Source organism: Myripristis murdjan, chromosome 20 (assembly GCF_902150065.1).
Source record: "Myripristis murdjan chromosome 20, fMyrMur1.1, whole genome shotgun sequence".
Taxonomy (NCBI): domain Eukaryota; kingdom Metazoa; phylum Chordata; class Actinopteri; order Holocentriformes; family Holocentridae; genus Myripristis; species Myripristis murdjan.
Genome location: NC_043999.1, coordinates 23,594,027 through 23,617,261, shown reverse-complemented (window position 1 = coordinate 23,617,261; position 23,235 = coordinate 23,594,027). Strand labels below are relative to the sequence as shown.

Genomic DNA, 23,235 nt, shown 5'->3' with positions numbered 1-23,235 from the left:
TGGAAAAAAAAATGCCTACGTAGGTCCAATATAGGCATTCCATCTGAGTTTTCCATTTAGGCCTGACTTTAAAGTGATCTCCAGACTACATCGACAGGGTGAAGACAATTTGAAACTGATACATCGTTTGACATTGTGCCACTGAGAAAACTACATAGGGGCAACACCAGTATGACTTACTTATCAGTTTGATGTTAGGTAGATGGAGGACGTGAGATGAGAGTGTGATGAGAGTTGGGAAGTGTGGGCCCTTGCATTCCCACTCAGTCAGGGAATGCAAATAGCTGAGAATGGGTTTTTATAGTTTGACCTGGGTGGTGCTAAAGAAAATATCACAAGGTCACCAAACTTGGCAAGGTTCATCATCTTAGGATCATGAATGTTCTCACCAAATTTCATGGTAATCTGCCCAATAGATATTGAGATATTGTGTACATGACAAATTTTTTGCCTGATTGTGGCACCAGAGAGAGGGCCCTGAAATCACCACAACTGAAAGGGTCCATCCTCTAGGGGGCATTAATGTGCTCTTCATATTTCATAGAAATATGGCCAACAGATTTTAAGATATGTTGGCTTGTAATAAAGCGTTGAAGAGACGGTTGGATATGGTGACAGAGCCACATTTAATGTTTAAAAAAATACATGCTATGTCAGAGACATATGGACTTTTCCTAGTAATTAACTTTTTTAGTAGTAATCAAGACCTCAAGCTTTAAGCGTTAAGAGATTGGGGTTGTTGTCTTGATGAAATTACAAATAGAACTGCTCATTGTTCCAAGGTATTATCCAATCTCTGCATTATTGTGTTCAATGGACTTTTAATTGGGAGTAATTCACTTCCTATTGCGATTCCATTAATTGCGTGGACTGACCTGTTCCAACAGTCAGTTTCTCATCAAGCACAGTTGCCATGCTGCATAATTAGTGGTGCAGCTAACGATCTCAGACCAGAGGAGACTTCTGCACTGATGAGATTTCTCAGCATGGGTAGGAATCAGCATGCAACTGCATACACATTTAAGCACATGCAGAAATGCTCAGAGACAGGAGCAGGAGCACAATCACTAGCATATACACTTGAAATAGACACAGCTCCTCGTGCACACACGCATACAAACACACACACACACACACACACACACACACACACAGCCAGTCTGCAAAGGGTCTGCTTCCCCCATGGGGTGAGTGGATATTTGAGGAAGATAGGTTGGTGTGAGCACAAGTAAATAGCAAGAGGAATGAATTCTTTGATCTCCACCCTCGCCATCCTACACCTTACCCTGATAACAAACTGCCTTTGAGTCAAGAATACACACACACACTAGGCAAAGCCGGGTACAGCAATTTAACCATGGCAATTAACGGTAGAAATGTCAGGGATCAAACGTGCATATGAGGTCCTGACCGCGCTGCTCATTTAACATTCATGGGATAAGCTGGGATCTATGTCTGCACATTTAAGCAAAGATGAACAACTTACTGACTACAAAAGGAAAGTAAACTTCACTATACTTTTTTGCCATTCCAGTAAGACATCACAAGAGAATGGGCAACAACAAAACACATTGCTTTTCTCTTTTGCTCTTGTGCTGTAACACGAAAAAAATGTAGAGAGTTTGCTTCCCTTTTTTATGGAGATAGATTGTTTTTGTCTCTGCGATTAGTAATTGCATGCCAGCAGCACCATTGTTGTTGTCTTTTTAACCTGCAAGCAATAGCTCTCTATCAACCTGGAGCTGAGGACTGGACTGCAAAACAAAGTAATCTCAAGCCTCACTTGAGTCTGCAACAGTCACTCACTGTTTAATCAACAATGCATTTACATCTTAGGCAGTAGTCGAGTTGTAAAAAAAAATCAGGGGGGATGGTCAATTTTTTTCACTTGATGAAAAGTGAGGATGGCAGTTTTACAGGGGGGGTGATTTTGACCTTTTTTATTTCAGGGGGGATGTCATACATCCTCATCCCCCTTCAACTCGAGTACTGATCTTAGGCATTTAGAGGATGACTTAGCTTATACTGTATGCAATAATCAACAATGTTACAAGGAAATCACAGGGAAAAGGTGGGCTAGCAGTCAGAGTGAGCTGTAAGAGGTCAAAGGAGCATGTAGGAAACTCATCCAAATGGATTTGCACTAGCTTTGATAGGATTAGAGCGTGGCCTTGGAGGCAGTCCATGGTGTGGAGATGTCTGATATCACGCCAACATCTTGACTGCTCTTACTGGTCTGCTTTAGGCAGTTTAGCTGGAAGGGGCCGGTCAGGGTGTTAGTGCAGCTGCCCTACTGCTTCTCTCACCTCCTCAAGACTTTCATTTTCAAAGACTCAAAGGCTTGATTTCAGTATGCACGGGGAAACAAGTTACTCATACCGAGAAATTCTTAATTTGCTGTCCTCACCACTTGTCAATGTACTGTAATCAAAGCAAACAAAAGCTATTGATGAATACAAAACAATGATAGTAACAGAAATAAACATTCAAGTCTGTTGTGCAATACTGAGTTGAGTCACTCTGTGCAACTTCAGTGACAAGTTTCAAAAAATCTTCCGGAATATTTTCTTCAAATGATTCATGTCACTCTTTCTGTCATTTGTCAAGAACTGCTAGTGACTGTGCCACCACTCTCTTCTATCCGACCGCACAAGACTCACTTTTCCTTTTTCCTGGTTTTTGTGAAGGTCTGTGGCACATAAAATAATGTGCTCTGCCCTTTGAGGCATTTGAGGCTTTTTTTCATTAAACAGTTCACTCTACTACTACACAGCACTTACTGCGGTGAATAGTTTGTGCATGTTCTGAAGCACAGATATATTTAATATTTTATTGCACTGCCACAATGTATTCAACAGTCAGCAAGCGTGTTCGCTGTCCAATTAGGGCTCAAGTAGGTACAGCTGTTGCAGTTTACAGCAGAAACAGTTAAATCGTGTTTAAATCAATGAAGAACACCACTGCTTTTTCATGCAACAGCACCTTGAGCTTGTAACACAGTTTTATTCTTCAGCAATAATGTGATTGTTTACAACTTTGTCTCACATTTAGGGTCTTCCTGGACCTCCAGGCGAGAAGGGAGAGAACGGTGACGTTGGCCCCATGGTATGAGACATACTTACCTTTTCATAGCTGTCTTTTAATAGTTTAATAAATGTAAAGAGCACAGGATCTTCGTTTCATTACTGACTGTCATTTTCTGTTTTCTTTTTTTCACAGGGCCCTCCTGGTCCCCCTGGTCCCAGAGGTCCTCAGGGTCCGAGTGGAGCTGATGTAAGTACTGTCTGTTGATTTTGATTTAAAAATAGAACTTACCTTGTATAGATGAAATCCCATAGGTTAAATCCCCATTAAATCTCATAGCCCATTTAAGACTGAAATAATGCTAAATGCATCCTCAACGTCTTCAGCTCACCTCCTTCAACTTACCTACCCTGAATAGGATCACAGAAATGACTCACCTCTTCTGTATTTTCTGCTACAGGGTCCTCAAGGTCCTCCAGGTGGTGTGGGTGGCATTGGATCTGTGGGTGAGAAGGTAAGAGTCCAAATGTGGCACTTCAGGGTGATGTAGCTGGAGCGTTGTTGGCTGTGAGGATAAAATACAACCGGCTGACCCCCATTCCCCCTCTCTCTGTTATCACCAGGAGTGCATTCATTTCATACGCCCAGACGTTTTGTCTGAGTTAGTGCTTTGACACTATTAATGTCTATTTTACAACGCTTCCAACAAGATTCGGCCATTTTACTGCCATTTGGCAGACGGCTGCCCTATAAATACTTAATGCTGTACCCCGGCTGCTGAAATGACTCTGGAATATGAAACAGAGACAGCTAGCAACGCTATGAGGGAGAGCTCAGAATACAGTAGCTCTTTATACCTTTGGTAATAACATCAGTCAATTACAATGATAGACCATAATGTCTCCACAGAGTAGAGTTTTAGCAACTTGCTGAGTATATCATCTGTAGGACTTTTGTTGTTATAAGCCATTATTTTTATTTGTTCTTGTTGAACCGTTAAATTTAGTGACATATAAGCGAAATGGATTAATTAAAAAATGTATTTCTAAAAATAATTTCACAAGTGTTAATTATCCATTTGGAAAAGAAAAATAATTACCTGAAATTCACCATTCAGTGTTTTTAAAATAAGCATAATCCAGTGTTATAATTTAGTCAGCCAAAGACTCAGCTTACCTGCACAAAAATATTCCTTTTGTCTCTATAACCCTTAAGCACATTTTATCATGTCTATAGTTACAGTAAACTCAAAATAAGTGTAAGGAATCATTGTTTTAAGAGTTTTGAGGAGAAACTGAATTCCCTGTTCATAGACAATATTATTTTGAAATATTTAGATAACCAGAATTTCACTTCACGGTTGTTGTAAGGAGTTTACCAGGCAGCGCACTTTGGCCTCACCAGGTGATCTGGTCACAGCACACCCCACGTCTGCCGAGCAAAGTGAAACAGCTGCTACAGTTAACCTGCCAGCTCAGTTAACACGCTAGTTAGATGGGTTAGTGATTCCCAAACAGAGACAATTTGATTGACTTAGTTTAGTGTAAAGGTTAGCTCCAATTTATCCGGTGGAGACTAGAGACTTATTGTTTGGAGCCTGGGGAAAACAGCTGCTAATTATTCCCCTCATGCCTCTTGCTTTGCTACAGAAAATCCTCTGTATGTTCAGGTTCAAACACATAACCCTGAGCTTCATCTGAAACATTAACCTGGTTGAAGTTGTCTTGGTTCGTCTTGCTGAACCAGACTCTCAACACCCACTTTTCTGTTGTGATTGCACCAAAAACAACAGCCGGCTTCACAAAAACAATTCCCTTTGCACGCAGCATTCAAAACAAGCTCCATCACCTTCAGTGTGGATGTAGGCCTGGTTTTTGGATCAAATGCATTTGGCTAAACTTTGAATTCTATTAAAGTGTCACTTTTTTCAAATGAGAAACTCCATATTTGATGATGAAGGTTCATCTGACCAAAACTGACATTTCTCTATTCACAGGGTGAGCAAGGTGAGGCTGGAAACCCAGGACCACCTGGAGAGCCTGGAACTGGGGTAAGTAAAACTTCTACTTGTCTGTGTAAGAGTGTGTGTGTGTGTGTGTGTGTGTGTGTGTGTGTGTGTGTGTGTGTGTGTGGACCCTCGCCTTTCAACAAAAAACATGTGTTGCCCTGTCAGCATGAATTTACAGTATGTTATGTGATGTAAGTGTCTGTGTGGCCAGTCTTAGGGAGAAAGTAGCCTAATAGTTAAGGCAAATATAATGTACAAGGCACAGTTTCCTCTGACAAGAACATTTGTTTCAGCAGAGTGACATTGTGTATTCATCAAATTGAATCTAATTGTCCCTCACGTTGGGGCTGGTAGTCCGTCTCAGCTGGCTCTCCTGCCTAGCACCCCGTGTCCACATGGCCTGCCAAATTGAGTCTCTTCCCAGACTCTTAAGACATAATTACCGGTAGGATATGCCTGCTGTTTCTGTCCTAAATGACTACAGCCACCGTGAAGCCAGTTAGCTTCAAAACACCGGCCACCCACTTGTCTGAGCAAGGCTTTTAGCTGTGATTGGCCCTGGTTTTGGTAGCTACTCTGTGGCAGTGGCAAGGATCTCTTCTATCTTCTGTAATGATTTGCATTTACATTCTTTTCAAGCAATCAAAGTATGAGTTTCTCTTATTCTGAACTTCAAACATGGACACAGCTACTGATTTTGATATTGACTGAATGCATATTAATTTACCATATCCATATTCTGGCTTGTGTCACCACCAGACAGAGATTTATGATCATTTGATGAGCTATTATTTTTTAAAAAGCTTTCACCCATCACACGTCATTGATGGCTGTATTAGCTCTGCTGCCCTGTTTGTCATTATTGGAGGTTGAAAAGACAGCCCGTCTCCAGTGGGAGTGGCAGAGGAGCACTGCTTGTTCCATGCAGTATTAATTTTGACAACCATTTTTTATTTTGTTTTGGTTAGCATCTTTTGACCAAAATGCATATAAGTTTTAAGTCACATTTTAGTCATTTGATTTTTTTTTTTTTTTTTTAGTTTTAGTTGGCAAAACCAACTTTTTTCTCTGTAATATCTTTCAAAGACATATTACATAGATACATGTCTATGTGTCTTATCCGTCCTTAATTGTCCCATATGTCCCAATATTTCATCATAGTTTTTGTCAGCAGAGGTTTTTGTTTGGTTTCCATCTTGTTTTCAACCCAGGCCTTTGAAATGAACACTTAAATGTCACACTTTCAAAGGTGTATCATGTAGTATGTGAGTAAACTACTGGAGACAGCAACGTGTTTGTCCTCCTCGGTAAAGCCAGAAAAGCAGGAAGCAAGAGGCTTTAAAGAACCGGTCTCCATTTTGAGAAATTCTACTGCTAAAAACACAGCTGATGTGATGGAGGCTACCAGTTGTCTCCAACATCAACTTATTTGTTTACACCACAAACACATATTTTACAGTGATATATTAATGTTTGAAACAGCTATACATAACAGCGTCGAGATAAAGCCGTCCCTTTGTGTCAGGACTGTCGAGGCTTGTCTTATTTCCCATCTTCTACTTTGATCGTGAAGAGTTGTTGTCCCCCATTACACACACAGAGAGCAACTCTGGATGCAATTTCTCTCAGCAGACTCTGACCGCGCGGCAGTGTATGTGTGTGTGCCCCCATTCGCATCAGTGTTGACTCTTGAAAAAAAAAAAACACTGCCCCCTGTGGTACCGATGTATTGAATAGCCTCCCTCCACAGGGACCTAAAGGCGAGAGAGGAGAGAAGGGAGAAGCTGGCCCCCCTGGAGCTGCTGGACCCGCCGGTGCCAAAGGACCCCCTGGAGACGACGGTCCCAAGGGCAACCCTGTAAGTCTGCCAAATACGTCCAAATTCTGCAAAGAGTGTTTTCCGGCACTCAGTCACACAGGCTGAAAAGCACCGCTTTAAAAAGAAATGTCCCCGACCAGCCCAGAGGCAGGCAATTTTATCCCAGAACATATTTAAGAGCTAAAAAGGCTTTTTATTGAGGGAGATTATATTTTATGCCAATATGGTAATGGAATGCAGTGAGTGCTGCGCTGATGGATTTGTAACATCATCATTAAGCCCACCAAATTGCTTTCAACGGTTACAACCAAGCACACTAGGACTAAATCACCATCTAAATTACTAACCATATTCATAATACCTGTATCCAAGGAGATTATATCTCAACACCAGCTCTTCAGGGCTTTTTTTCACTACACTGATGCATTTTTCTTTTCCCTCTAAAAGGGACCTGTCGGATTCCCTGGAGACCCAGGCCCCCCAGGAGAGCCAGGTGTTGCCGTAAGTATGGGATTTCTGAGCAACATAACAACCCAATAGGCCAGCATGTGCAGAAACATCCAATTTGTACTGTCTTGGCAAAGCAAATCATGTTGCTCCATCTGCTATACAGTATTATAGGTATGTTTTTAAGTGTATACATAATTTAACATATATATTTCTCCTACACAGGGCACTGATGGAGGACCAGGAGAGAAGGGAGAGGATGGTGAAGCGGGTCAGCCGGTGAGTTGTGTTCAAATCACAGTGTTTGGACTGAGTAGAGGGGCAGCACGACAGCGCATTATGTGCACAACTTGCATAGGAGTTATTTTATAAGTGCATGCTGTGGAGTAATTGACTTGACCAATCAGCGAGTTTGTGAACCTGCATGAATAGCCCTTCTTCAAACTACCTCTGAAATTTCAAAGGTTATGTGTTATTGCCCACCTCATGTTATGCCCGCAGTAAAAGCTTCTGTCTAGTAAGTAGTTTACACTGCGACATATTAAATCATGATATTTACCTCATACACTGGGATGTAGGGGGAATGGACTTATCCGCTTTGCAAATTCATAAAGTATGATTAGAAATAAAAGGCAAACAACGCTGTGCCGGCCCTGTGTGTAGTGCTATGAATTACAATGCTTATCAACATATATGAATGTAAATTAGTTTCTATCGGCACCAAAGAAAAACAGAGAAAATCTTCTATTTATTTTGTGAATGTAATATATTTGAGGAGTTTATTTTTGTTTGTGTACACTGATTGCTTTGGTCGGAGGCTCTCTCTCTCTGTCTCTCTCTATAGACAAGTGTGGTTAGAAGTTGTATTAAAACATAATGAAGTTTCTGTGATGACTCAGTGAAGTTTGACGCAAAGGAGAAAAGCATATATCTCATTCCGTGATACGTATTTGAGTTTTTTTTTTTTTTAATGCACTCAATCAGCTAAACAGATGAGTAACTCTGTAAATTCCTTTGCACTCCAAATAACATTCCCTTCTTTCTCTGTTCAGTATTGCCAAATATTTGCCTATGCAAATGGTGAAAAATGGGTGTGATTGCCCGCAATTAACTCCGAGATAATTGGATGAAACTGTCTCAGGGAGCATACATGTTATTTCACACATGGCACCGCTACATCCGACTTGTCTAACTTTTGAGGATTATCTTCTTTTTAAATTTTATCTGAATGTTAATTATGCTCAGTGATGATACTTGTCAGAATTAATATCAACAATAAGACATTTGTTAATAGAAAATATGACAGTGTATGAATAAATCTACCTATTGCTTTACTTGTTTTCAGGGACCACCAGGCCCATCAGGAGAAGCTGGCCCACCTGGACCACCTGGCAAGAGAGTAAGTCTAAAATCACCAATGCTGATGTTAAATTTTGATTTATTTTGTATGTATAATTAAACATGGAGCAGAGGAGTTACTGATTCAAGTGGCACAGGGTCGCTTTCAGTTCATATTCATCACTTTTATTTTTCCTAAAAATGAGAAAACATCACATTATTTCACTCATGCCTATTTGAATCAATATGCCTCTTTGTTGGTATTTCCAAGGTTTTTGCCATTGTTACAACCATAGCCTACACACCTATGAAAAACCTGTTACCCCTGTTTTAACACAGATGAAGGGAGTGTGTATCTGTTGGTGTAGTGCTCTGGCTCCTTAGCCAACAGGCCAGAATCACAGCTCGCTACAGCAACTCCTACTCAACAACTCAATCTTGGCAGTGAGGCAAGAGAGATTCATTTTCATTAAAAGTAGAGTGGGGGAAACAAAGTGGGAGGTTTAAGGGGTCAAGGCATCGAGCTGTCTGCAAATGTGAAGAAAAGCTGCCTCAGAGCCTATTGAGGAATGAACGTCAGGATGTGAAAATCATTTATTATTTTTTTCTCAGCAAGAAATTGAAAAAGCTTACCAAAAAAAGGGGGAGCTGGGAAAAAAGAAGCTGCAGGCTCCAAACTCATTTACCTGCTTGTGGCGGTGGGAAGAGAGTGAGAGAGATATAGCGATTCTGACACATTATTGATCCATGGCTGCTTGACTGACAGCTGCAGCAAAACAAAGGCATAAAATGGACATGGCAAAGTTGTTAGAGGGCAAGAGAGGAAAGAGAGGGGAAGGGTGCTGTTATTTTCAGGGCAGGAGTCCCAACCTGGACCCTGACTCTTCCTCCACCCCTAAAGGTGCTTTCATTAGTGCACCCATTGATGTCTACTGAATTTAAGAGGCTGTCATTTGCTAACAAAGAACTTTTGAGGTTTCTGAGTCAACGTTTGAAGTAAGGTAAAATAAAGTTGATTTTACTACATTAAAAGTTGATGATCCATGATGATCTTTTTTGACCCGCTCACTGTATTTGCTGTTTAAATGAGAGATTTCCTTCATGTGGCCATGGGATTGAGATATCTGAGTGAGATGTCAGAGCTTGTGGGCTGATGTTTGAATGTGCACGTTCCAGGCGGAACATTAACATATTTCCAATATGACGGCAAGCTCAGAGTCCACATGAAAATGAGCCGCTATTCTCCTGTATTTCAAAGAAAAGTCACAGTCTCAAGTGACTGGCTGCATTTCAAAGAATTATTGCACGGCTCAGTCCAACGGGAAAAACATGTCATGCATTTTTAAATCACGGCCGATTGCTTCCCTAACATGCCCAATGAAATTTACATTCTGAGTATTTAGCATGGTATCAGCATATGCAGTACTTAAATGGCCTAGGGATTACGGTGAGGAAAAAGGCTATTTTATCACACACAGGTCTTTAATCGCTTACAAAAAATGGGACCCAAGATGATCCCTGCAACTCAGGCTGCTTCCCTGAATACCTAATTCTATGGCTAGAGTTGTTTTGCATCTACCCTGCGTTTTTGCCCCCTCAGCATTTTGTCTATACTGTAGCTACATGAAACAACCCTCTGGTTCTGACCAAGTCAATTTAGCATTTAATGCTTTATTTAAATCTTAAATGCTCATGTCTTAATGAGAGGTTTGTTCAACATTGATTCTTGAAAATACCTTATAAATCTCATCTGGCTCTAATTATATTCTGATTTTGCTGCAGGATACTCTTTTATCCTTTTCCCAGCAACTGGCAATGATTTTTATCAAGTAAGGAATAATAGTAACAAACAAAAACAAATACCCCTAATGACGTACAGCCAAAAGAAAGGTGCTCTGGCAACCTTGATAGGGGGATCATACTTACACATTGACTCCAGTAATATTGTCCTGCAGCAGAAATGGCTCTTTTTGCTCATCAAGAACCTTCCTCTTCACCGCCAGTAAGAGGTACACATCAGGAGAAGATGAAAGCTCAAAGACAAGAGGAGAAGTGCGCATTATGGGCTCTCAGTCGATAGCACTCAGACTGCAGTCGGCCACATCAGAGCAAATTTCGACGGGGAGTGGTTTTGAAGGGGTGCACTGGAGGTGGAGTTGAAAGTAGCAGCTTTGAGCTTGTGATTCTGACCAGGGAGAAAAGATGACCTGCCAAACCTTTGGCGTGATTGGAGAGGGCGGTGTGTGTTCTGTGTGTGTATCATTACATGGCTGCAGGTTTATATGTATGGGTGACCAGGCTAAGGCACGTCTGAGTCAGTCAAACAGATCTTGACACAGTTGAGGTAGTGGACGTTCAAGGACAGGTGATTATCAGAGCAGAGCAGCACTCGCAGAGTGTTTGTCAGTCAAGACATCCCAGCAAACACTTTGACATTGAATAGATGTTGATACAGTGATGATTGTATCCATGACCTTTATACAGTTGCTGCCCATTGTATTACTTTGTAAAACTGGAACCTAAATAAATTAAGATTCCAAAGTTTCTAGAAAAAGACCATACCAGTGATTTTGCATGTTAAGCACAATATCTACAAAATGTACACCTTTTGTCCAGCCATTGGTTTCCATTCATCCCTCTATGACATGAAAATGAACTTTTCAGAGACTTCAAATAAATAATAAGTAAGTAACAAAGTACTCCACATTCATTTTCCTAAAAGCAGCAGAAGTGATCTGTTGTGACTTGAACTGGACGGAGTGAAATGGTCTCTGTGCCGGAAGATAGTCCCCAAGGAAACATTTGCTTTCCACAGCCAATTATCAGTTCTGTGGTTTATGAATGTTGACGACTTTGTTAGCTGCAGAAGCAGAACATTATAAGTTGGGCTCTTCAGCCAAAAATTCATATCTAAAAATTGAGGGGGTTTGATTATATGTTGTGAAATCTTCAGTACCCCCACATGATTTATAAAATGGTTTGTTGCCATGTAAAATGTGGGGAAATTGCAGTAAATGGCCCAAACATTCAAAATCATTAGTAAAGTCCAGTAATATCATGAAGATGCGAAGACAGCTTGCCAAACCACTCCGTTTTGGTGATGGTTATAGTTCTTTGATTAAGAATAAAACATTTATACAGTATTAGAGATGCTAGATTGTGGATCAGACATACAAATACAAGCAGACTCAGACATGTGTAAATGGATTTATACATGAATTATGCATTCTCTCCTCCTCAGTATTCCTCAATAGCCTCTGAAACATTGTGCGAGGCCAGGACTGCACATTTAGTTGTGTTTTTCTGTCTGTCCGCTGTCCACATTATGCCTGTCACTTTTACAAATTGTAACTGAATTGTTGCAAGCACATTCATGACACACTCTTGCAGCAAATGCACACAAACATCCATGCCTTTATGTTTTTTCTTTGCACATTCACACACATGCACATCAATGTACCAATGTATGTGTGGCAGCGTCAGTGAAATGCTAAATGCTGTGTCCTGTCATTCTCCCCAGGGACCTCCAGGGGCCGCCGGTGCAGAGGGCAGGCAAGGAGAGAAGGGCGCTAAGGTAACGAAATCAATTCATCTTTGGCACAGTTGGGCCATCCCAGTCCCTCGGCAGTCCCCCCTCACCATGTTTCACCCCGTTCCACTCTTGAATTAAAAGCACAAAACACAGGAGTCATTTCCACCGTACAGCAGAGGGAACTTTACGCACGCAAACTGAGTGCCGTGGCTTCTACTGTTGTTCTGCGACTTAATTTCAGGAGCCACCAGAGGATTTAGTCAGTGCTATTTATGTCTAGCCCTGTGGTATTCAACAAGCCGTGATCATACTTCTCCAACTTTATTGTAAATCTGAGCCCAGATTGGTCTCCCTGAGAAAAATCTGAACCCCCTGACAACTCCTCCTTGTTTCATTTTATCACCTGCTTACGTCAGGGCCTAAATTTTATTCCTGGAATAAAATATCGTCAACTGGCATGTAGAAACCTGATTACCTACAATAAGATTTACAACTTTTCTTGGCTACTCCAATCAAAATGATAATTATTGTCATGCTAATTCCACAATTAGATGGCCTTTCCTTGTAGAACAAAATAACAAATAACTTTCATTGTAGTATCACAGTTACTGTCACTAAATGCCTACTCCCAGTATTTTTATTTGCATTGAAAAGTGGACACCATTAATGAGAGACCACATTAAAAATTAATGCAATGTTCGTAAAAATGTTTGAAACCCCGTAAGGCATTGGATTTAATATTCAAATTTAGTTTTGGCCTTTTAATCCCATGCACAATTGATTTTGAAACTTAATTGCCATAAGGAGTATTATTTCAGCTTCGTAGTGTAGTGAGCTGTAAGATAAACAGAATAATAAATTGCTCTACACCACAGTAACGCAATGCACTACTTGTAGGTAGCTTGAAATAGCCATTACACTGCAACTTTTTTTTTTTTTGACATTTTGACCCCTGTTACTTTGGATATGATATGACAGAATGGCAAACTATCTGCTGCAAATTGTTTTCCTCCATCCTCTGAGGGCTGAGAAGGCTCTTTTTTCTGCATGCCTCTCCCCATTTCAGGACACTGTCATCACATTAAATTAATAAAAGTAGTGTTATATAGTAAGCTGGTAACCTGCAAACACCTTGCAGCTCACACTTTTAATCATATTTTCAAGGGCCATGTCTTGCATATTGATGTATTTCTCTGAGAAGTCATGATGCACTCGGCTCTAGTCCTCTGGTCTGTACAATTTTTTCTCCTGAGCTTCAAATGAAGACGTAGCAGGATGTAGTGTCGCCCGTGCCTATTTTGAAGCCTCCAAGCTGCAGCAGGTTCATTTTGGTTGGTTTGATAGCTTTGACTCTTGTTTACTTGTTCCCAATTACCCAGTCTACACACTGCATACTGTCTCAGCATAATTTAAAACTGAAAGTAGCCCATAGTTGAATTCTGATTTAAAATACACTTTAATACACAGGCTGGGAGGAAAACCTGACACCTAAAAAATAAAACATGGAGAAATAGTTCTATGTGTTCTCTGTGGACTTGCAGACTGCACATTAGGATTTTTTATTTCTTTATTTTTATTTTATACTGTCATTATAACCTACATAGCACAGGTATTGTGAAATCTGTGAATGCTGTATTTCCCACCACCGCCCCCACGATCTCTTGTACATTTTCCCTTCCCTCAGTTACCTGTCCTTGAATAAGACTGGCTATTTATGCAAGTAACAGAGAATAGTTGTTTATACAAATGCATTACAACACATGAATTTGACTACATAATTTGCATATCTGTCCAATAACAAACGTGTGATATACTGTATCTATGATGAAAAATACCCTTGTAAACCTCTATGTTACCATTTGCTTTTGCTTTTTTGTGCATTTTTTGTGTTGCATTTTTTGAAAAAAAGAACCTACTTTACAAAACCGCTATTTATCTTGTACATAGCCCATGCATTAGTCAAACTGAGTTTGGTCTTCATGACACTTGTGCAGGGTGAGGCCGGTGCTGAGGGACCACCAGGTAAAACTGGACCGGTTGGACCCCAGGGACCAGCAGGAAAGCCTGGGCCAGAGGGTCTGCGAGGAATCCCTGGCCCTGTGGTAAGTCTGAGATGAAACAATGATATTGATCTCCATCGCTCTCACATTAGCATGCATGCACATACAAACACAGAAACACGTATGCTACAAGTACCACCATGGCATGACGAGCTCTTGGAATAATCAATACTCTCATTTGGATTGTACTTTATTTTTGCTTGTTTATTCCAACCCACTTTTTTGCCCGGTTTGGGCTATTAATCATCATGCTGAGCACAGAAAATCAATATCAGTGTAGAAAAAAAACAGCAGGCTATAATGCTTACTATGAATGGATGACTTTTCTCAGGGTGAGCAAGGACTTCCCGGATCCCCAGGACAGGATGGTCCACCTGGTCCTATGGTTAGTATGCATATTATCTCTCTCTCTCTCTCTCTCTCTCTCTCTCTCTCTCTCTCTCTCTCTCTCTCTCTCTCTCTCACTCTTGTTATATCTATGATACTTTGATGCTTTTCAGCCCTCCCACACTCCACCACTTTCTCTTTCCCATTTTCTCTCTTCATTTGATGGTTTCTCTTGCCTCTCCTCTCCTTCCTTTTCATTTTGGCACGTCTTCAGCCCTCCCTCTTTTTTTCCTTTTCTCTATTTCCTAGCTGTCTTGTCTCTGCCCCTATCTTGCTTCTTTCCCGTTCTATCTCATTCCCCATTTCTTTTCAAGTTTTCTGTCTCGCTCGTTTTTCCTTTTTAATTTTCTAGCTCTCCTCCTATTTCTCCTTCTTTTTTATCTTTTCTCCGATGAATTGATTTATACCCTCTGCTCTCCCCTGTTGATATTTAGGGTCCTCCTGGTCTCCCTGGATTGAAAGGTGACCCTGGGTCTAAGGGTGAAAAGGTGAGCATAACCCTATTTTCTGTGGCCAACCTTAGACTGATTTGATTTCCCAGGTCCCAAATAGGCCAAAAGATAGCTTAAAATTGGAAAAAGCTTATGGCTGTGATTGTGACTCAGACTACAACCGAGGCTCCCTTTATCCCTCATCCCACTGATCAAAAGCAACGCTACATTACAATTACAAAGCAATGTTAGGCCTATGTTACCATTTAGGTGAGAGCATTAGGTTTACCAACTAGGGCTGGTATAATTTGAGTGGAAAACCTGGAACAGAGCTGAATGTGCTGTTGAACTTCACTTTAATGTATCTAATCTCATGCTTTTCATTGGCGCCACTGTCAAATTTGCTTGTGAAATCAAAATGCAAAAGACATCCAGACGGCGCGCTACTCTATCTAAATTGCCAGCCATACAGCGTCAAGTTGGCAAGAGAGAGAGAGAGAGAACAGTCTTAAAACACACAAAGGAGGCGGCGTGTGGCATGGTCGTTTTTTTAATGCTATCAAATCAATGGGGCCCAGTTAGAGCTCGCCTATTTCAAAGTCATTGTCCTTGTGTTGTGAATTGGCCTTAGTTGCTTTTGCATTTCCAGAGAGGTCCTTTTGTACATGGCAGCAAAGACATTTCAATCATAATGCTTGCATTTTTCTTTTTTTGGTATTTTAATGTCAATTCAGCATTCATAGCTCCCTTTGTGCACTTCAGTTGGTGTGGAAGAAAGCAGTTGTGCCTTTTTTCTTTATTGTATGTGTGCAGAGGCTTTTAAGTTTGTGGGTATACAAAGAAACACATTGCTCTTACACTTTCTTGCTCTTTATGTGCATTTGTGTGTGTGTGTGTGTGTGTGTGTGTGTGTGCGCGTGTGCATTTGTTTTTGTCCTAAAGGGTCACCCAGGTTTGATTGGTCTGATTGGACCCCCCGGTGAGCAAGGAGAGAAGGGAGACCGAGGTTTGCCCGGACCCCAGGGTTCTCCTGGTAGCAAGGGCGACAGCGTAAGTGATTGATGATCCCATTCCCATGCTTGTCTGTAGGCCATTTGCCCTCCACCCTTTGCCATTTTTTAAGCCCATTTGCCCTTCTACTTTGGCCATGGGTGTTGCTGCCGCCACCACCTGCTGACTAAGACAAGTAGATAATGTTACTGTAGCAGCACAGAATGCAGCAAAAATTCTGTGATACATAACAGTGGTCTTCTCACTCACTATATCCCCATTTCTAGTGGACGAATACACCTGCGTTTCCAGCTTTTGATGCAAAGGCTTGCTCAATCAAATTGGTCACTTTCCCAGCCAAGTCAATTTAAAGTTTATCTGATAAATGCCTGCTGTGATGGAAGTATACCCCACACTCTGGAAAACACTGATAATGGTGTCTTTTTTAACCTAGATAAGCCTTCGAATAAAAATATTTCTCTCAACCACTGAGCCTCCACTTAACAGCTAAAAACATGAAGCATTAAGTAGTGCTCAAAGAAGGTTGTGACTCTGTCCCGATGAAGGCTTCATCCATTTTTAAATAAACATTGCAGGATTGAGTGAATATGGAGTTTTGTCCTGCTGTGGCCTCCAGCCCGGCCAGCTCGGTGATTTAAGGCAACGGGGATAGATTAACCATCTGCAGATTAAGCCTAATGAAATTGTAATGTCCTCTTTTGTCAGAGCACAAAGTCTCAAAAATGTCTTCAATCAGTTTACCATTTCTATTTTAGGGCCTGGAAATTGGCCTCATTTTGTTGGGTTCTATTTTGCACCAAAATTGGGCTGTGAGATTGTGAATTGCTGGGTTCAAAGAAATGTCCCCCCTCCCCTACAAGTTCAGTGTTTTGGCTTCTAGGCTTCTCTTGTGCTACATGGCCAAAATGAAGGGTTTTTTCATTCAGTTGAATCATGTGCTACAGCTTTTTATCATCTTGTGTTTGATATCGCAATGAATTTTTAAAAAATCCCCCCATTATTCCATCTGAAAGCTCACTACCATTATGCATCTGTTCCTCTCATAAAGAAAGCATCACCGTGTCTTGCATACTGAATATTCCTGCAGGTTGAAATCTTTTTCAAGCTTTTTCTGCACATTGTTCGACTGACATTATTCAAATCTCACAATGATACTTCTGTCTCTGATGTCTCTTTTAATATCTAGCTGACTTCTGCTTTCATCTCATCTCATCTTTTCACAGGGTATCAGAGGAGCTTCCGGTCCTATTGGTCCCCCAGGTCCCCCTGGTCTGCCCGTAAGACTTTCTCTGATTGTCTTTACTTACATTGATTTAGTTTCAGCAATGAAGATGGAATGGCTTCACTAAATCGCTTTGCCTCTGTCCTGTCATATCCAGGGTTCTCAAGGTCCCAAGGGAGCAAAGGGTTCAAGTGTAAGTGTGGCAGATGACTTTCACCAGAATATTGCTGCTATTGCAGTAATGTCTTTTAACTGTAAATTATATGTTAAATGCATTTTGGATAACATGCCTCCATCTATGTTTCTCTCAGGGTCCTGCTGGTCAGAAAGGAGACACTGGTTTGGTTGGTCCTCCTGGTCCACCTGTGAGTACTTCACTTGTAACTACTATTCTCAAACCACAGGGTCAACCTCTCTTTGTGTACCATTTAATTTTCTATTGTGTACTATTTAGTGTGTTCAGGTTCACTCTGCCCAGTTGCAAGTGAACCAGGACATTTAAACAAAAGTTTAAACAAACAAACAGAGATTTGGTAGCCAGCTTACCAGGTTAGAGATTTTGGGGATGTCTGAACAAATCAGATTTCAGTGATTTTAGCTAAACATGGTGGACTTGTCCAAGCTCTTTGCCATAATTTCCCTCCTCCAGTTACGAATGTACAAAGAATCAGCTGAATAGGAGGATCAGTCTAGACTGTGGTTGGTCCTCAGTTCATTTTGTTATGCTACGATTTTCCAAAGCATTAATTAATTAAGTCAATGAAACAACCTGAACAGGTGGTCATTCTTTAGGTGGACTGTTAACTACTGCATATGCAGCGTGTGACAGGGGGTCACTAGTAGGCACTGGTTTGTTTTTAAGGGGCCATGAGACAAAGGGCTCTAGTTTCGCAGACCGGGCGAGGTGGGGGCGCAGCGCAGCTGCACTTCGCCAACTAGGTGTGGCCAAGTGGATTTTGCAAGTTTGGCACGCTGTGCGTGGTGGCGCAAGTACTCTGCCGCCCCTCCTACTGGCGGAAGGGAGGAGAGAAGGTGTTGAGTGGGTTTGACACAGCCGATTCACTTTAAACCAATCAAATGAGCCCCTGTCCTCGCCTTTAAAACGTGCTGCGTGAAGGCGTAATGAACATTTACACAATTGACATGGAGGTCTACTGCCTCAGGCGGAGAGGAGCTGGTGTAGTGGAAGTTTGGCTGACCGGCGCGCAGGGCGCACACGTCACCAAAACCTCACAGGCAGGTTTCCAGAATATCAGGCACATTAACAATGCAATAAATACTGACAGAAAACACTCTACCACATAAATTTATCTCCATATCGACTGTCCCGTCACAACTGACAACTGATGTCAGATCTAAGGAGATTGGCACCGTTTGTGCTGATTGTGAGGTTGTGGTGACGTGTGCGCCCTGCCGCCGGTCAGCCAAACTTCCACTACGCCGGCTGCGCTCTGCCTGCGCTGAAAGTAGACGTGGTTTCAGATGGCGAGTTTTGAGCGCACCTCGGCAAAGCCTTTTGGCAGGAAATTGTCACTGCGCCAAGCTGAATCTGTCGACACCTCCCCCTGCTGCAGCACCACTCCCATCTCAGCGCACCTCGGTCTGCCAAACTACCAAACTGTGCAAGCCTCGGGTTGCGCTGCTCGAAACTAGCTCTGCGGGGGGTTCGTCTCACTGCGCCACCCTGCGCTGCGCCGGGAAACTAGAGCCCAAAAAGTCTGTGAACCACTGCTCTCAGTGGTTCACAGTGTTTCACTCCTAACAAAAGCACATCATAGTTCTCTTGGAAGAGGATTGAGACATGTTTTAATGTCATCTCTCTGCTGTTTTTTGGGTTACAATCTGAACAACATTTTTCTCACATGACCAAATGAAGAACACTAATGGACATGACAGAATTTGAAGAAACCACTCCAAATGTACTGGGTGTCAATGCATGCTCTGTTTAAAGTTGTGAAGTCTTCCACTCTACCACCTAACCATTTTCCTGTGACACCCTACAGGGCCCACCAGGTGAGGTGATCCAGCCCCTGCCTATCCAGTCTCCCAAGAAGACCAAGCGTTCCAGTGGCATGCAGTCGGACGCAGCAGGCACTATCATGGACTATGGCGAGGGCATGGAGGACATCTTTGGTTCACTCAACAACCTCAAACAGGACATTGAGCGTATGAAATACCCCATGGGCACACAAAACAACCCAGCCAGAACGTGCAAAGACCTGCAGCTCTGCCACCCAGAGTTCCCTGATGGTGAGTTCAATAAATGAAGTGTTTGACATGCAAGTCATTTTGTGTTTTTGTGATGTATGGTGGCTGTATGAAATATCACAGTGTAGTTACTCTGTCTGATTGAAGCATCTAATTGTTCAATGAAGCAAAGAGAAATGGGGAAAGCTGACATCCCTGTCTGGTTCCCATTTGGGATATATTCATGAAATTCTAGAGTCAGTTACGGACCATTGTTTTGCAGTATAAATTGGTATTACTATTAGCCATTTTGCTCCGTTGAGGAACAATTTTTTGCTGAATTTGTTCAGAGAAATGTTGCTTGGTGTAAGATGTTAAGACATAACAGTAAGATCCGACTCAGTTGTGATTAAGACCTCAAAATGAATGGTACATAACTGTTTAAACATAATTTCATGGAGGATTATGAAATTCAGCGTGCTTGATTCTCAAATGGAGTTTCAAGCCTTTTTACTGCAGAAATCACTAGAACAGGATGTTTGAGTGTGCTTGGTTCTCCTCAGGCGAATACTGGATTGATCCAAACCAAGGCTGCTCCGGGGATTCCTTCAAAGTCTACTGTAACTTCACTGCCGGGGGTGAAACCTGCATCTACCCAGATAAGAAGTCCAATGGAGTGAGTGACTTCTGATTTCTACCCACAAAATTTACCACCACTCATTTCTAATCATCGATTCAGATCAAATATTAAACTATCATGTTGAATCCTCACACATGAACAAATATTACACCACTAATTCTTTGAAGTCGTCAGAAGAAACCATTTTATTTGGTTTGGGGGTAAGATTGTATGGATTTGACATTCACCTTGGTACATACAGCACAAACATCGCTGAGAGGGATTTCGAAATTATTTGAATCCATGCAGTTAGAGAAAAGAGGTATTTCAAAGAGCAAAAACATAGTTAAATATGTTCCCAGATGATAAACTTTGATGTTATCCTTCGGGCAGAGCTTTTTACAACAAGCTTTTTTATACCCTCTTTGTGATTCCTAACAAAATATACTGTCTGATGCCCATGATAAAGTTCTCTTTTAATGTGCTCTGCCTGGTTTCATTCTCCATAGGTCAGAATATCTTCATGGCCCAAAGAAGTCCCTGGGTCATGGTTCAGTGAATTTAAGCGTGGTAAAATAGTAAGTGTTCTTTCTTTCTGCTTTTATCCCTGTCCTCTAAGTCTCTGCACAAAACAGAAACTTCTTCAGATAGTACTAAACTAAAAGAATTTCTTTATCTTGTTTCTCCTGCATGCTTTCTGTAGCTCATACACAAGTACAAGGGAGGAGCTTTTATCATGAATAAGATCCAGTGCTGGAAGAAAAAAAAAAAAAAAAAAGAATCTAAGGCGTTTGGAGCTACTGCCTCATTTCACCAATTTTCAAAGCATTACTCACTTTTTTCTCTTTTTCATATATAGAAAAAAACTTAATAAAACATAATAGAAGTTCCAAAGGCAAAATATCTCTAAATGTCAGTATTCAAATAGCTAGCCTTATATGTTTCAACAGCAGCTCTTGTCAAGGTGAACTTCAGCTAGCTGTATGATTGCCTATAGTCAGAAATGAACAGCGGATGCCCTGTTGAGTCAATAGGATTGAAAACATAGCTAACAGGAAAGTCCATGGCATCATGTATTTCTTGTGGCAAAAGTGCATTTCTTGGTTCAGAGCTGAGTGTTAGCTGGTTTGAATCCATGTGGACAGACAGTCATTGCTCGAGTCACTAGATTTCATCGATCACAGCTAAGAGTCTTTGGAAGGAAGCGACTCAGGTGAACTTGCCCAATGACAGATGTCTTTGTCACTGTATCTGAAGATGTGTTCAAATGGACAGTGCACTGCACGACTCGCTCTCCTCTTACACTGTGATGACAAGCAGCATAACTCTGACTAACTGCCTAATTATCTGCTCTGTCAAATGAGTGACAGTGCAAACTGAAAACAATGGATATGATTAACCTTGACTCGAATCAGTATTTAGTATAATGTTCAAAAGATGACGGTCCTGTTAGAATAAAAAGATGTGCTGCATTTGACAACACACTGGTGAATCTATGAAGGAGCCTCCCAGTCCTAACTTTGTGAGCCAATATATAATAATAATAATATAATAATTTGCAAAATTACAACATTAAATAAAGGGTTTTCAGGTGATGTTAACATGTTCTTGAACGGCCATATTGGTGTTCCAGCAGCTGATTGTATTTCTAACAGCTTCCAATTCAACATCCCAACAGTATGAAATAAAGGCTTCAGAATCTCATCAGAAATCTATCGCCATGGAGGAGATATATAGGCATTCAACAAGACAAGGAAAGAAATGAGTAAATAAATAGACTGTTGTGGTGTGGATCTGGGTCCAACCACTAATGCTACAAATGAATGGTCTGATAAGGTAGATTAGTTTCCAAATGTTGGTCATTGTGACATATTAAACCCACAGCAAACTCTTTAAGTTTTGTCTTGAAGCCTAAACTGTGAATGATATTTTGAGGAGAGCCAGAGCAGTTAACCAGAACAGTGTTGATTTCTGCCTTTGTTAGTTAGCCATCTAATGGGAAAGGATCAGACTGGTGAAAAGGATCAGACTGAGACAGTATGTCACAGAACAGAAAAGTGTAGAAATGAACCTTTAGAAATTTTGTGTGCAAGCTATGCAGGCCAGAGCACATGGAACATCACCTGAAAGCTGCCACCTTGTCAGAGTCTGGCACGGCTGACTCACATCAGCTAGGGCTAACTGAATGCCTCTCCAACTTTTAAGTGAAAACTGCAATTACTTGTGACCTCTGACCTTTTGTCTGTCTGCCTCCTGAACAGCTGTCCTATGTTGACTCAGAGGGCAACTCAATAAACATGGTACAGATGACCTTCCTCAGACTACTGACAGCCTCGGCCAGGCAAAACTTCACCTACAGCTGTCACCAGTCAGTGGCGTGGCATGACGCCAACAGTGATAGCTACGACAAGGCGCTGCGTTTCCTGGGCGCCAACGATGAGGAGATGTCCTATGACAACAACCCCTACATCAAGGCCCTCTCAGACGGCTGTGCGGTAAGAGCTGTGTCCCACACTGCTTATCCAAAGTGAGCAGGGAGTAGATGGCTTTAGTTCAGTGTGAGTGCACTGACTGTACATTTTACTGCGTTCCATTGTACTCAGATGCTAGAAAGTTCCATGTCACTATCTCAAAGTCCCAATGTAAATGTGTTCCAGTGAAAAGTCTGGACACAGCAAGCTTCCCAGTTACATATGTGTGTGTGTGTGTGTGTGTGTGTGTGTGTGTGGTCATATATATATATATACAGTACAGTATATATACAGTATATACAGTATAGTACAGTATATATACAGTTCATTCATAGTTTTGATTCCTTCATTTAGAATCTACAATGTAAATAGTCATAAAAATAAAGAAAACGCATTGAATGAGAAGGTGTGTCCAAACTTTTGGCCTGTACTGTATATATATATATGATTTTGGGAAGACTTTGATCAATTTCTCACTATTTTGCATTTGCCATGTGGAACTGCTGCTCATCAACCAAAATCACATCAGTACAGAAATTATGAAGCACTGAAATCTGATTGGGTGTTGGCAGTGTAATTTCTCACTAACCACATCCACACATCACCCAAGTTCCCCTCATTGCTCAGGAAATGAATTGACCTCTGATGACTCGTTGATCATGTTTCTTACAGCGTGAAA

At 41.3% G+C, this 23,235-nt stretch overlaps 1 protein-coding gene across 1 annotated transcript in view; it reads left to right on the top strand.

Moving 5' to 3' along the window:
* The window catches only part of col11a1a (collagen, type XI, alpha 1a), a 98,391-nt gene that overhangs the window by 74,449 nt on the left and 707 nt on the right, over positions 1–23,235 (top strand). The window contains exons 47-66 of the mRNA XM_030079751.1: positions 3,052–3,105; positions 3,220–3,273; positions 3,485–3,538; positions 5,021–5,074; positions 6,783–6,890; positions 7,299–7,352; positions 7,524–7,577; positions 8,644–8,697; positions 12,157–12,210; positions 14,163–14,270; positions 14,560–14,613; positions 15,050–15,103; positions 15,989–16,096; positions 17,281–17,334; positions 17,437–17,472; positions 17,591–17,644; positions 19,283–19,529; positions 20,030–20,142; positions 20,595–20,663; positions 22,347–22,580. Of these exons, the coding sequence (XP_029935611.1) occupies positions 3,052–3,105; positions 3,220–3,273; positions 3,485–3,538; positions 5,021–5,074; positions 6,783–6,890; positions 7,299–7,352; positions 7,524–7,577; positions 8,644–8,697; positions 12,157–12,210; positions 14,163–14,270; positions 14,560–14,613; positions 15,050–15,103; positions 15,989–16,096; positions 17,281–17,334; positions 17,437–17,472; positions 17,591–17,644; positions 19,283–19,529; positions 20,030–20,142; positions 20,595–20,663; positions 22,347–22,580 (1,671 nt within the window). The remainder of the gene's footprint in view (positions 1–3,051; positions 3,106–3,219; positions 3,274–3,484; positions 3,539–5,020; positions 5,075–6,782; positions 6,891–7,298; positions 7,353–7,523; positions 7,578–8,643; positions 8,698–12,156; positions 12,211–14,162; positions 14,271–14,559; positions 14,614–15,049; positions 15,104–15,988; positions 16,097–17,280; positions 17,335–17,436; positions 17,473–17,590; positions 17,645–19,282; positions 19,530–20,029; positions 20,143–20,594; positions 20,664–22,346; positions 22,581–23,235) is intronic.